This window comes from Kogia breviceps, chromosome 3, assembly GCF_026419965.1.
Source record: "Kogia breviceps isolate mKogBre1 chromosome 3, mKogBre1 haplotype 1, whole genome shotgun sequence".
NCBI classification, from domain to species: domain Eukaryota; kingdom Metazoa; phylum Chordata; class Mammalia; order Artiodactyla; family Physeteridae; genus Kogia; species Kogia breviceps.
In genome coordinates, this window is record NC_081312.1 from 149,113,913 (window position 1) to 149,127,337 (window position 13,425).

General features: G+C 42.4%; 1 protein-coding gene across 1 annotated transcript in view; it reads right to left on the reverse strand.

The window, feature by feature from the left end:
- Positions 1-2,189: 2,189 nt before the first annotated feature.
- Positions 2,190-13,425, reverse strand: part of SCG3 (secretogranin III) — a 39,163-nt gene continuing 27,927 nt past the window's right edge. Inside the window, exons 11-12 of the mRNA XM_059056268.2 lie at positions 7,594-7,674; positions 2,190-2,781 (exon numbers count right to left, since the gene is read on the reverse strand). Of these exons, the coding sequence (XP_058912251.1) occupies positions 2,663-2,781; positions 7,594-7,674 (200 nt within the window). The 3' untranslated portion in view covers positions 2,190-2,662. The remainder of the gene's footprint in view (positions 2,782-7,593; positions 7,675-13,425) is intronic.

The following is a 13,425-nucleotide window of genomic DNA, read 5'->3' on the forward strand; positions in this document are numbered from 1 at the left end:
AAAAATTCCTTGTATTTATCCCTTACCAACATCCCAAAAGGAGTCTGCTTTCTGTGAGGCGAGAAGGACCTTGTTTTCCTTCTCTTCTCCCTCTTTTCTTTTTCCTCATTTTCTTCTCCCTGCCTTGCACCTCCAGGTCTTCCATTAAGCAGGAAACAAGTGCCCTTAGGTGTTGGTGCAGCAGAACTTGTAGAACCAGAACTGCATATATCCACCCCTTGAGACTAACAGAGACATGAATGGGAAAACAGTAGCTGTTTGCCCATGTCTTGAATTTCTTGTTTGTTCATAACGTTCACAATCCCTTGTATTTTGGGTTTTTTTCCTCATTATTTTTTCTCATGACAACCTCTGTTTTTATTTCGCATGTTTCTTTTTCCTCACGTTATTATCATCTTTGCTATAGGGTGATCTCCTTGTCATGCTTTGCTATTTTCTTATATCCACCGCTACCTGAACTATGGGGAGGTAGTTGGAAAAGCAGAAAGCTAAAAGAAAAAAATAAAGGAAGGGAAACAGTTGTGTATGTAAGAAAAGGTCAAGGCCTCTAAAACAAAGTCCAGGGATATTTTTTTTTAATGTTAATAGTTTTTATGCTATTTAACATAAAATAATCTGAAATATGAGAGTAATCCAAAAGACACAAATCCAAAAACACTAGCCAAAAGACATAAGTTCAAATTTGAAATGAAGACCACAATCTCAAAAACATTTTTCTGAGTATTTTATTTTTGTCTAAGGTCTGTCTTAGCAGTTCCTAGCCAAAATATCTCTTTCCCTCATCTTCAAGTTACTAAAAACTGAATTCACTGAGACCACAGTTGAAACGTCCTGGACTAGAGTTCTTTAGTCGCTGCCTTGCACACGGAAGTGCTGTGGAGGAGGGAACTAAGACAAGAACCTGGGTTCGAATCCTGGCTTTACCACTTCTTGGCCATTGGAGTTTGAGCATGTCCAGTGCTCTTTTTGTGAACCTCATGTATGAAACAGGACTGAAGATCTCCCTTTTGTCCTGCTTATCAATAGGAGCTAATGAATGTCAATGTGCTCTGAAAGCTACAATGAACTCCCTTAGTAAATGTCTTATTTTTTAAAATACTGCATAGATATTTAGATAAACTATAGAAAAGTGAATGGATAAAATGCTTGAGTCATAATCAGTTAATTGTCTTTAATGTAGAAGCAGCGTGTTTGGACTACAGGCCATGGTGAAGTCGAGTCAGCCATGTTGTCAAAGATGACTCATTCAAACAGCCTGACTCATTGTGCTTTGGCAAGTATAGTTCCGGCAAAGACGTTTTCGGTTCCCTGTCACCACTCATCAATGGGTATTGGCTTCTCTAGAACATACTAAGTTTTGTTTCTGTGTGTGTCAGGCTGTGGTTTTTGTTTTTGCAATTCTGGAGAGGGTGGGGAAGAGCAGCAGTGGTCTCCTCGCTGTGAAAACAGCCTCTTCTAGCTTTCCTGTATGTTCCCCGGTCCTCACCAAAAACTGAATATGAGGTAGGGACGTTCAAGACAGGTGTCAGAAGCCATCTGAAGTAGTGACAGCTGATATGCATAGCATTAAGTTATTTTTATGATTTTTCAACTGAAATGTATAGAAAAATATTTATGTAACTAATTTATACTGAATAATACATTTTCAAAGTATTCTTTGGTTTGTTAATTCAAAGCATTAACACTTCTGGAGGACCTTGGGTCACTGTGTGTTGTTTCCAGGACTGCGTTGGTGATGGTGGCTGAGGAAGAGGGGTTGCAGGGATCTGACGTTCATTAACCTTGTCCTCTAGGGAAACTCATCTACCAGCTTTGGTTCACAGGGGAGGGAATGATTTTTATCTCTATATCTACCCTACTTCCTGGCCCTCTTGCTCTCTGTTGAGAAACCTTGGCTTGGATCAAATTCCGTTTAGATAACTCAGACCTGGCATCAATTTTTATCTTGCTTTATGTAGCGTTTATGACTTCATTTGTCTTGGAGAGTACATAGGTAGTATCCCTCTTAAGAGAAAAACTCAATGTCTGAAAACTCACTAATAGAAAATGTTGAGAGTTGGGGGGAATTGTTAATAAATCCAGCAAATCCTATGCCCATTTTTCAGGTTCCTTTCTGTGCCATTGGGCCTGATAAAGAGCCAGCAGGAGCAGGCAAAAAAGCAGATAGCTATACTTTAAGCTATAGAGGCTATGAGGAAATGTGAATTTATTTAAACTCCCAAAAGGGAAGAGGTATGGAAATGACATCTTATAACAGAGATATCCTATGAGGTGCTTTGGTACCCAGCATGCCTTGAAAACAGAACCCCCTAATTCTTCAAGGGGTGCTTGTATGTGTGACACTGTGGGATGAGGGTTCAGTTTTAAGTTCAGTCCATTACAGGCTTTTCCAAAGCAACATATATCTGCTTATAAAATGTAAATCTATAAGGAAATAAGGATTCTATATACAAAATGTCAGCTTACATACAACTTTACTTTTTGGATAGTTTTTATGGCAAGAAAGCTATGTTTTAACCACTTCTAACAGATTAACTACTGTAAATTCAGCACTTTCTAATAATCCTTGGGTCAAAGTAACTTTAATCACAGAATTAGAAGTGTTTTAAGCTACACTATGTTTTCTGAAACAGTTAAAAGACTCTTGGGTCATTTGCCATTTTTACAGGGTGCTGTAAATACGCTTAATGGCATCGGCTTCTTCTTTATCAAGGATGCCTTTCTCCACATAAGCATCAGCTTGTTGGTTGATGAAGTCCCTCATCTTTGAAAGGTCATAATCTGGAAAATATCATTAGAGTATCATGAGCAAAGATAAGGAAAGCACAGCCCGTTACAGTGATTACCATTAACGAAGAAGCATTTTGTGGAACATCATTACCATGCCCTGTCTTTCACGTTGGAAGGCATTTTAGTTCTTGGCATTTGTGCTGTAGTTTGCAGGTTCACATCATGTTTACACGCATTATGTTATCCCATCTGCTCTTCATCACAACTTTTCGAGGTGTTCAGGTGGGGAGAACAGCCCTCATTTGACCAGAGAGGGAACAGGCTCATAAACCAGGCCTTCCGCAAACTTTAATATTTATACCAATCACCTGGGGCTTTTGGAAAGTTGCAAATTTGTATTCAGTAGGCCTGAGGTGGTGCCCCAGATTCTGCGTTTTAAACAAGGTCCAGGAGATGCTGATGCTGCTGGTTCAGGAAACACACTTGGGGTAACAAGACCCTAAAGCTTAAGTGCCTTATTCAAGGTCACACCCGCTAGTAAAAGTTATGATCAGAACCAGGTGTACTGACTTGAACTTGTTACACTGGTTAAGCCCATGTTGCTGTGACAACCGACTTTTTTTTTCCGTATTAAGAATTACCTTGATTTTCAGTTGTTTGAATTACATGCATGGAGTGAAAAATGAAACCATAACCTCTTTGTGGTTCCTCTGTCCTACTTAAACAAAAAATTTAGGTAAACCATTGAACCGTCCATAAAACACAAAGAGATCCTCGACCAAGTTAGGAGGCTGCTGGTGGCATGTTTCTGAAGGCTTGAAAAAAACCCCCACATCTTCCCTTGATTCTTTAAGTGTTATATAATTGTTTTAAAATATGGAAAATACAGAAACATGAAAATAAAATTTAAATCACCTGAATTCTATTAATCATTGATAACCAGAGTGGATATATTTTGTTCTGTTTCCTTTTAGCTTTTGGATGTATCTTTCTCAACACAGTTATGATCACAGGGTACATTCAACCTTATACCTCATTCCTTTTCAGTTTACACAGTGAGCATTGATATTCCTCAGAAACACCTTTTTTTTTTTTTTTTTGTGGTATGCGGGCCTCTCACTGTCGTGGCCTCTGCCATTGTGGAGCGCAGGCTCCGGATACACAGGCTCAGCGGCCGTGGCTCACGGGCCCAGCCGCTCCGCGGCATGTGGGATCTTCCCGGACCGGGGCACGAACACGTATCCCCTGCATTGGCAGGCGGACTCTCAACCACTGCGCCACCAGGGAAGCCCAGAAACACCATTTTTAATGGCTACATACAGTACATCCTATGGAGGAGAAAAGAGAGAGGGGGATACAAAAGCTCAGAGCATTCCATGGCCACCTTTAGCTACCCTGAATAGAAGATGAACCTGGGTCACTTGGGCATCTTTAAGACCCTGCATGAAAGGAAAACCAGACTTGAAGGACCTCTGTACAAGCACCAGGTGTTTATCATACCGTGGTGAGCTGAGGCTCAGAGAGAGGCTGTTTCCTCTCCACCCAGGAGGGCATTTGCTCCTTTCAGTTTGGGCTCAGCCATGAGGATTGAAGAGAGAACTCCCAGCACTGGACACTTTACAACCATCATCTTATTTGCTCCTCACAAAACCGCATGAGGAAAGCATTAGTGTCCCCGTTTCAGAAATGAAGAAACAGGACAGAGGAGGTAAGTCACTTGCTCCGGTCATAATAGAGTCAGGTTCTGAATTCAGGTCTGTCTGTAGTCAATGCTTTGACCACTGTACGGCCTTGAAGTAGTGAATATGAAGCATCTAACACGTGCAGAACATTCAGCAAGTGTTTGGAGGCTCAGTTTTGTTTCGGTTGTTGACTTTCCCTTTCTCTCAGGCGCGAGTTAGAGAATCAAGCTGAGTGTACATTCTGTGTGCACCTCCCGAGCTGATTCCTGACTGACTCATAGGGCACAAAGAGGCACCTTTGAATCATCACTGGTTCTTCAGAATCGGTTCTGGGTCAATATCTTTAGTGGGACAAAAGGCAGACTCCCCAAAACAGCTGTGAAGTGGTCCAGGTGATTTGAATGGACAAACAGGAAAATATTTTGCTTTCTTTTGAAATGGAAAAATGGTCTCTTGGTGACATGGCTGTCACTGTGTGCCATGGGAAAACTGGCATGGTGCAGAGGAAAGGTCACTGGAGTCCATCCCAGCTCTGCCCTAGCTGGCGGTTAGAGTACACTAGGAGCAGCTAACTTGCTACTTAAAAGAGGTTTGAAGGCTGTAAGGCTCAAAAGAGATAAGGGCTGTAATTCACTTTATTAAAAGTACAAACTTCCTTTTTTTTTTTTTTTTTTTTTTTGCGGTACGCGGGCCTCTCACTGTTGTGGCCCCTCCCGTTGCAGAGCACAGGCTCCGGACGCGCAGGCTCAGCGGCCATGGCTCACGGGCCCAGCCGCTCCGCGGCGTGTGGGATCCTCCCGGACCGGGACACGAACCCGTGCTCCCTGCATCGGCAGGCGGACTCTCAACCACTGCGCCACCAGGGAAGCCCACAAACTTTCTTTTTAAGGCTCCATAAGATTTCATCGTCTTCCTCACTATCACATCACATGGACTTCCCTTCTCTGGATTTGGGAAGGAGATTCAGGTCACCCAGGCCCCTGTCAAGCAAAGGGCATCTGCAGAGGTTAAGGAAGGTCAGAACTAATAGTAAGACTTCCTGCTCCCACAGCTGCAGAAGCTGTATGGCTCTAGGACTGGGTCCCCACAGGCTTTGAGAGATGGCCCAAGTCAGGCAGAGCACATATGAAGGCAGTAGAAGAGCTCTCTGTTTCTGCCTTCAGAAGGGTGAACAGCATGTCACCCTCACCTCCTGGAGGCAGAAGGGAACCTCATACCCACCACTGTCATTTGGAAGCTTGCTCACAGAGCCTTCAATATGCACGCACTAGAGTTCCATGATTTACTAGGTTGGTCTTTTCTGGAACTGGAAGACTGAATTGCAGGATGTTGCTGATTATGACCAGGAGTCAGATTCATGTGTTAGTCAGTGAAAGAAATAACATAAATATTCTAAATGGTTGGTCCCTACAATTTACATTGGTTTCAGAATGCATTTTGGTACATACTGTTATTACACTGATTCTAAGATAAACTTTAAAAAATATTTAAAGTCTTTGCCATAATTGATGGCATGTTCTAATTTTTCTTCTGTAGTGGTACATGAAACAATGGTGCATTTTTCAATCAATGACAGATTTGATGAAATATGGTTCATGTGAATTTTAATGGAACTGATAGCCCAGAAATTCATATCATTTTGAACCAAATAAAGTATGTGTGAAGACCTGATAATTGTTTCCATCTCACTCAACTTGTATGATCACAGGCTAAAGGGGTGCTGAAAATACATACTTCTTGCACCCACTGTGTTCTATCTCATTGGTTTTCAAACTTGGTTGCACAATGGAATCATGAAAGTTTAAAAAATACTGATGCCTGGGTCCTGCCCCTCAAGTTTGATTTAGTGGTCCTGTGGGCATTAGGATATTTGGAAGCTCCACAGGTGATTTGAATGCATTTTCAAGTTTGAAAAGCACTGCTAATCTCATTTTAAAAGCATCACTTTGCAACTGCTCTGGCCAGACACCTGGGAATCATACTGGAATCCTCTCTCCGCATAGCTCTTGAGCCTCTCCCTTCTTCTTTAGTTCCTCTGCTTTGCCTTGGTTTAAGCCATAATATATCTGCTCCAGATCCTTACTTCCTATCTCTTACCTGGCTTCTGGGGTTTTATTTATCCAATCTGTAACCATACTGCTGCCAGAGAGATTTCTCAGTCCTTAACCTAATTAAGCCCTAATTTTAAGCCCTTGGGCTAAAATTAACCTCCTCTGCAGGGTGCACAAGCCTCCTGCTGACTTGGCCGCAGCCCACCTCCCCAGCTCTGTGTGCAGACCTCAGTGCTCCTGGAAAACTGGCTCCAGTTCCCGTAATGCGTCACTCTCTTTTGTCCTTTCACGTCTTTGCACCAGTGTTCCCTCTGCTTCTATCTCTCCTCACTCGAAAATTCTTCCTTGCCTTTCCAGCAAAGGCTTTCCTGCAGCTCTTTCTCCCGATGTACAGAGATGTGCCCCTCTTCTCACCTCCTCTGTACCACCATGTTATCTGTGTTAGCCCTGAGCAGGGCCCACCGGAGGTGTATTGATGGCGTGAGCAACCTGGCAGGGGGTGAGGGGCTGCATCTTATGGTCCTTCACATCTCTGGCACTCAGAACGGAGTCCGGTTCTGTGTTTTGTTTTGACTAAGTGAGCAACTACCTTCCTGACTGCAGGGTGCACCTAATACGTGCTCAGGAAACGTCTTTAAGATACTCCAAGAGAAGGGAGGCGGGTGGGTACACAAAACAAGATTGGCAAAATGTTGATAATTATTGAAGGTGGGTGATGGAAGCATGGTAATTCATTATACTGTTCTCTCTGCTCCTGTTGGACATTTTTTATAATAAAATGGAAAAGAAAAGAAAATGCCTTTGCTTGAAAGGCTGATTTGAAAAATAAGAGAAATGGAGGTCTATTCCCTTGCGCATCTGAGAAGCACCTAGAGTCTTTTGGGCTCTGAGAGGGGACTTTAGACTACTTTGATTGTGGGAATCAAAGAGCTCCTGGGAATTCCCTGGTGGTCTAGTAGTTAGGACTCCACCCTTTCACTGCCGTGGGCCGGGGTTCAATCCTTGGTCGGGGAACTAAGATCCCACAAGCTGCTTGGCCAAAATAAAATAAAATAAAATAAAATAAAATAAAATAAGAGCTCCCGACAAATTGGTGAACTTTGCAGTTTATAACAACACTAATTCCTTACCTTCTTTATTTTCTTTCTTGTTGTGTTTCTTCAACCACTCAATATTTTTTCTGATGGCTTCCAAATAGGCTTCTGTCTTCCCTGGAAAAGGCAAGAGAACCCATATTAAACACTCATAAAAATATCACTGCATCCCTTTCTAAAGACCACACTTATGTTTGAGATCATGAACAAATATTGGACTTATCAAGCACTTGGTGGGGACCGTCCCTAAGTAGGTGGTGTGCATATTTCTGTGTGTGGGCGGGATAAGAGTCCAGGAGGCAGGTCCAGGTTGGCAATGTCAAGAGGCCATTATCCCCCAACACAAATAAATACACTTTTTTTTTTTTTTTTTTTTTTTTTTTTTGCGGTACGTGGGCCTCTCACTGCCGTGGCCTCTCCTGCCGCGGAGCACAGGCTCCGGACGCGCAGGCCCAGCGGCCACGGCCCACGGGCCCAGCCGCTCCGCGGCACGAACCCATGTCCCCCGCATCGGCAGGCGGACTCTCAACCACTGCGCCACCAGGGAAGCCCATAAATACACTTTGATGTCCTGGCAGAGAGAGTTTTGATTCAGTTCACTGGATGGTTGGGTCCCTACCAGTCTCAGATTGGGTCATTTCCAGTTAGGGATGGTTCTTTCAAACTGAAGAGTATTATCAGGTCAAGAACTGAATCAGAGAGGCAGATACTTAAGACTCCATCACCAAATAAATGATAAGTAAGTCCAAGTTTGTGGCTTTGTGTAAGCTGCTATACAGATCTTCTGCCCAATCTGTTAGGGAGTATGTAAAAACTCAGATGAAGAAGAGACCTGGACCTCATTTCAAGGCTGGATAGTGAAACTTAAAACTCGTTCTAGTAAAATTCCCCTGGATGTAAACATTCTCTGATGGGCTTTAAGTGTGGCAGGAGAATACCAGGCATCACTGAAGCACCCGCCCTGTGACACCCTTTAGGTGCCTTGTTGTCTGCAAGTGGGTATGATCATTAACTTAGAGATGAGGAAACTAAGGCTCAGAGAAGCTAAGTGATTTGGCTGAGGCCATACAGGAAATAGTAACAGAGGTGAAATTTGGACTCTAGTCTGGCCAAGTTTCTGTTACCTGCACTATCTTAAAGATAAGACTTGTATTCAGACATGAGCACTGATGTAGCTTTGTTCTGTCTCAAAGAAATCAACCATCCCCTTAATCAGGTGGGTCCCTAATGCTCAGAGTGTCTGTACCAAGAGATCAGTTGATCTGGAGAGTACTGGATGGCCTAAGAAAAGAGGCTTTTAAAGTCCAGGGCCTTTGCAGAAGCAATGGCTGTCAGAGCTCAGTGTGGTGACCACCTGTTCTGAACCCCCTTTGAACCCTGTTACCCCTAGTCTACTGCCCAGACCTCTTGGTTGAGCTACCTGTACTGTGTGCTTACTATGTGCCAGAGGCTGTGTTTTGTGCTCCAAAATACATTCTCTCTTTTATCCTTCACAACAACCTTTTGACGCAGTCCTATTTAATCCCCATTTTAGAGGTGAAGAAACTGAGGCTTAGAGAGAGGAAGTAACTACTTACTAGCCTTGTGAAGTAAGATTACAAGGCTAGTAAGTAGTAGAGCCAGGCTTGAATCTGGGTACATCTGACTACAATCCATGAACAGTAACATTGCCTTAAGATTTGCTGATGTTCCAATTTCCACCACAACATTTACTTAAATGACTTCCTGAGCATCTTTCTTCCTGATCTTGTGAGCTCACTCTTACGTCACCACTAGGGTTCCATGTTACCTGGTCCCCAATGAAGCACAAAGAAACTCCTTTGCAAAAAGGGGTAAGTGGACAAAAGAAGAGAGCCACAATTTTCAGCCTCTATTCAGTTCAGTTGCCTGTGTAAATGATTTTAATTCTTTGCTTTTAAGAATGTTAGAGCACATGAAAGACCAATGTCGTCCTGACTGATGTTACAACATTGCAGCACAATGAATGTAAAGATTTTCATTGTCTGTTGCCCATTTGCTAAGAAGGTCATCAGATTTGGTAACAAAAACAAACAAACAAAAAGCAAAACCAAAAAACACAGCATTATTTCAAATCAATTCGGATAGAAAAAGCATTTTGAAGAAGGAAAGAAATCTTAGACTGTTTCTAAAGAATGCAACCTCGTTATTTTTAAAGAATTTAAATCAAAGTAGTGGTTCTCATAGGGCTTGCTTTAATGAATAGATAATAATGATTTGTCATTAGCACACCAGGTAATTAGAGCTTCTGAAACTTTTGAGGATGTGTGAAAATAGTCTTGCTCTAAAGATGCACGCAGACGTAGAGAATGGACTTGAGGACACGGGGATGGGGAAGGGTAAGCTGGGACAAAGTGAGAGAGTGGCATGGACATATATACACTACCAAATGTAAAATAGATAGCAAGTGGAAAGCAGCCACATAGCACAGGGAGATCAGCTCGGCACTTTGTGACCATCTAGAAAGGTGGGATAGGGAGGGTGGGAGGGAGACACAAGAGGGAGGAGATATGGGGATATAGTGTATATGTACAGCTGATTCACTTTGTTATAAAGCAGAAACTAACACACCATTGTAAAGCAATTATACTCCAATAAAGATGTTTAAAAAAAAGTCTTGCTCTTTGAATACCTTTAAACATTCTTCCCACAGTCTCACCTAGGATATTATATCCTAATATGGAGAGCTTATTTTTAAAATAAATTTATTTATTTATTTTTATTTTTGGCTGCATTGGGTCTTCCGCTGCTGCGCATGGGCTTTCTCTAGTTGCTGCGAGCAGGGGCTACACTTCATTTTGGTGCGTGGGCTTCTCATTGCTGTGGCTTCTCTTGTTGCGGAGCATGGGCTATAGGTGCACGGACTTCAGTAGTTGTGGCACGTGATCTCAGTAGTTGTGGCTCACGGGCTGTAGAGTGCAGGCTCAGTAGCTGTGGAGCACAGGCTTAGCTGTTCCACAGCATGTGGGATCTTCCTGGACCAGGGCTCGAACCCCTGTCCCCTGCATTGGCAGGTGGATTCTTAACCCCTGTGCCCCCAGGGAAGTCCCCCTTTTTTTTTTAAGTTTTAACATTTATTTTATTGAAGTATAGTTGATTTACAATGTTGTGTTAATTTGTGTTGTACAGCAAAGTGATTCAGTTATATATATATACACACATATATATACATTCTTTTTCATATTCTTTTCCATTATTGTTTATCACAGGATATTGAATATAGTTCCCTGATCTGTACAGTAGAACCTTGTTGTTTATCCATCCTATATATAATAGTTCGCATCTGCTAATCCCAAACTCCCAATCCATCTCCTCCCCTGCCACTGGCAACCACAAGTCTGTTTTCTATGTCTATAAGTCTGTTTCTGTTTCATAGATAAGTTCATTTGTGTCATATTTTAGATTTCACATATAAGTGATATATGATATTTGTCTTTCTCTTTCTGACTTTCTTAGTATGATAATCTCTAGGTCCATCCATGTTGCTGCAAATGGCATTATTTCATTTTTTTAATGGCTGAGTAGTATTCCATTTACATACCATATCTTTTTTTTAAACATCTTTATTGGAGTATAATTGCTTTACAATGGTGTGTTAGTTTCTGCTGTACAACAGAGTGAATCAGCTATATGTATACATATGTCCCCAAACCCTCTCGCTCTTGAGCCTGCCTCCCACCCTCCCTATCCCACCCCTCTAGGTAGTCACAAAGCACTGAGCTGATCTCCCTGTGCTATACGGCTGCTTCCCACTAGCTATCTATTTTACACTTGGTAGTATATATATGTCAATGCTACTCTATCACTTTGTCCTAGCTTACCCTTCCCCCACTGTGTCCTCAAGTCCATTCTCTACGTCTGCACCTTTATTCCTGCCCTGCCACTAGGTTCATCAATACCGTTTTATAGATTCCATATTATATGCATTAGCATACGGTATTTGTTTTTCTTTTTCTGACTTACTTCACCCTGTATGACAGACTCTAGTTCCATCCACCTCATTACAAATAACTCAGTTTCATTCCTTTTTATGGCTGAGCGATATACCACATCTTCTTTATCCATTTATCTGTCTATGGACATTTAGGTTGTTTCCATGTCTTGGCTATTGAAAATAGTGCTGCAATGAACATTGGGGTACATGTATCTTTTCGAATTACAGTTTTTTCCAGATATATACCAGGAGTGGGATTGCTGGATCATATGGTAGTTCTATTTTTAGTTTTTTAAGGAATCTCCACAGTGGCTGCACCAATTTACACTCCCACCAACAACGTAGGAGGGTTCTCTTTTCTCTACACCCTGTGGAGAGCTTATTTGGGAAAAGGAATATCCCAGCTTAGACTCTGTTTAGACACTATATTAAAAATTCTGAATTAGGAGAGTAAAATATAAATATGAGGTTTTGGCCATAGTGTAGCAGACACTATGCTTCCCGTATTCTAGATATGCTAATAGAGGAGTCCTCAGCCAGTGATGGACAGGATTGGCAGATATACACCCCAGCTTCCTCACTCCTCGGCTCAGTCCACATGGTCCCCAGAGGTCCTCACGGGACTGAGCCCCATACCCACAGCTGAAGTCTGCTCATTAACACACCACAGTGGCTTCTACCCCTTCCCTGTCTCATGGACCTATCCCCCAGTAGAGCTTCCGGGGGTCACCTGTCAATTAAAAACTCCACCTCAAATCCTCCTCTCGGTCTGCTTTGGAGGGAACCCAACCTAAGACAATTGGAAGTAGGGGACTGAGCGTCATCTTGTCAGGTTGCTTTTTGCTCAGTGACCAATTACCTATAAAAATGGTGTTGCATTTTTAAAAGTATGAAATGCATGAAAAATAATTTTATTCACCATATTAACATTATCATCCCACAATAAAGACTGAGTTTACTGCAGCTTAAAGAAAGCTAGACTGTAATCCATTAAAAGACTACTATCTTGTAGATCATAACATACATGATTAGGGCTGTTTCTCTAACTTAAAATAGAATTATCCCGCCCCCATCACCCTCATTCCCATTTTCTGCTTTATTTTTATCCATAGTATGTATCACTTTCTACCGTATGACATAATTTATTTAGTAAGCTTATTATTTGTCTTCCTCCCTTAGAAATATTTCTTGTTTACTGATGTACTCCCATGCCTAGAATAAAGCCTAATACAAAATAGGCACTCAGTCAATATTTGTTGAGTGAGTAAATGGATGAAGGCTTCTTATATAGAAGCTAATCATAATCAGAAGATTGTTTGGTGAGCATGGAATCCAAACTAGGGAAACTACAATTTTTAAAAAGAATAAATGGTATAAGTTTACCTACCTTCCTTCCTTCCTTCCTTCCTTCCTTCCTTCCTTCCTTCCTTCCTTCCTCCCTCCCTCCCTCCCTCCCTCCCTTCCCTCCTTCCTCAAAAAATGAATTGTTTATTTACAAGACTTGAAATTCAATGGATTCTGAATTTAAATGATAATTACATCAGAAACAATTTGAAACACCTACGAGGGCTTCCCTGGTGGCGCATTGGCAGGTGGATTCTGCATTGGCACAATCCGCCTGCCAATGCAGGGGACACAGGTTCGAGCCCAGGTCCAGGAAGATCCCACATGCCGCAGAGCAACTAAGCCTGTGCGCCACAACTACTGAGCCTGCGCTCTACAGCCTGCGAGCCACAGTTACTGAGCCCACGTGCCACAGCTACTGAAGCCCAAGCACCCAGAACCCATGCTCCACAGAAAGTAGCCACCACAATGAGAAGCCTGTGCACCGCAACGAAGAGTAGCCGCTGCTTGCCGCTACTAGAGAAAGCCCGCGTGCAGCAACGAAGACCCAACGCAGGCAAAACCAACTAACT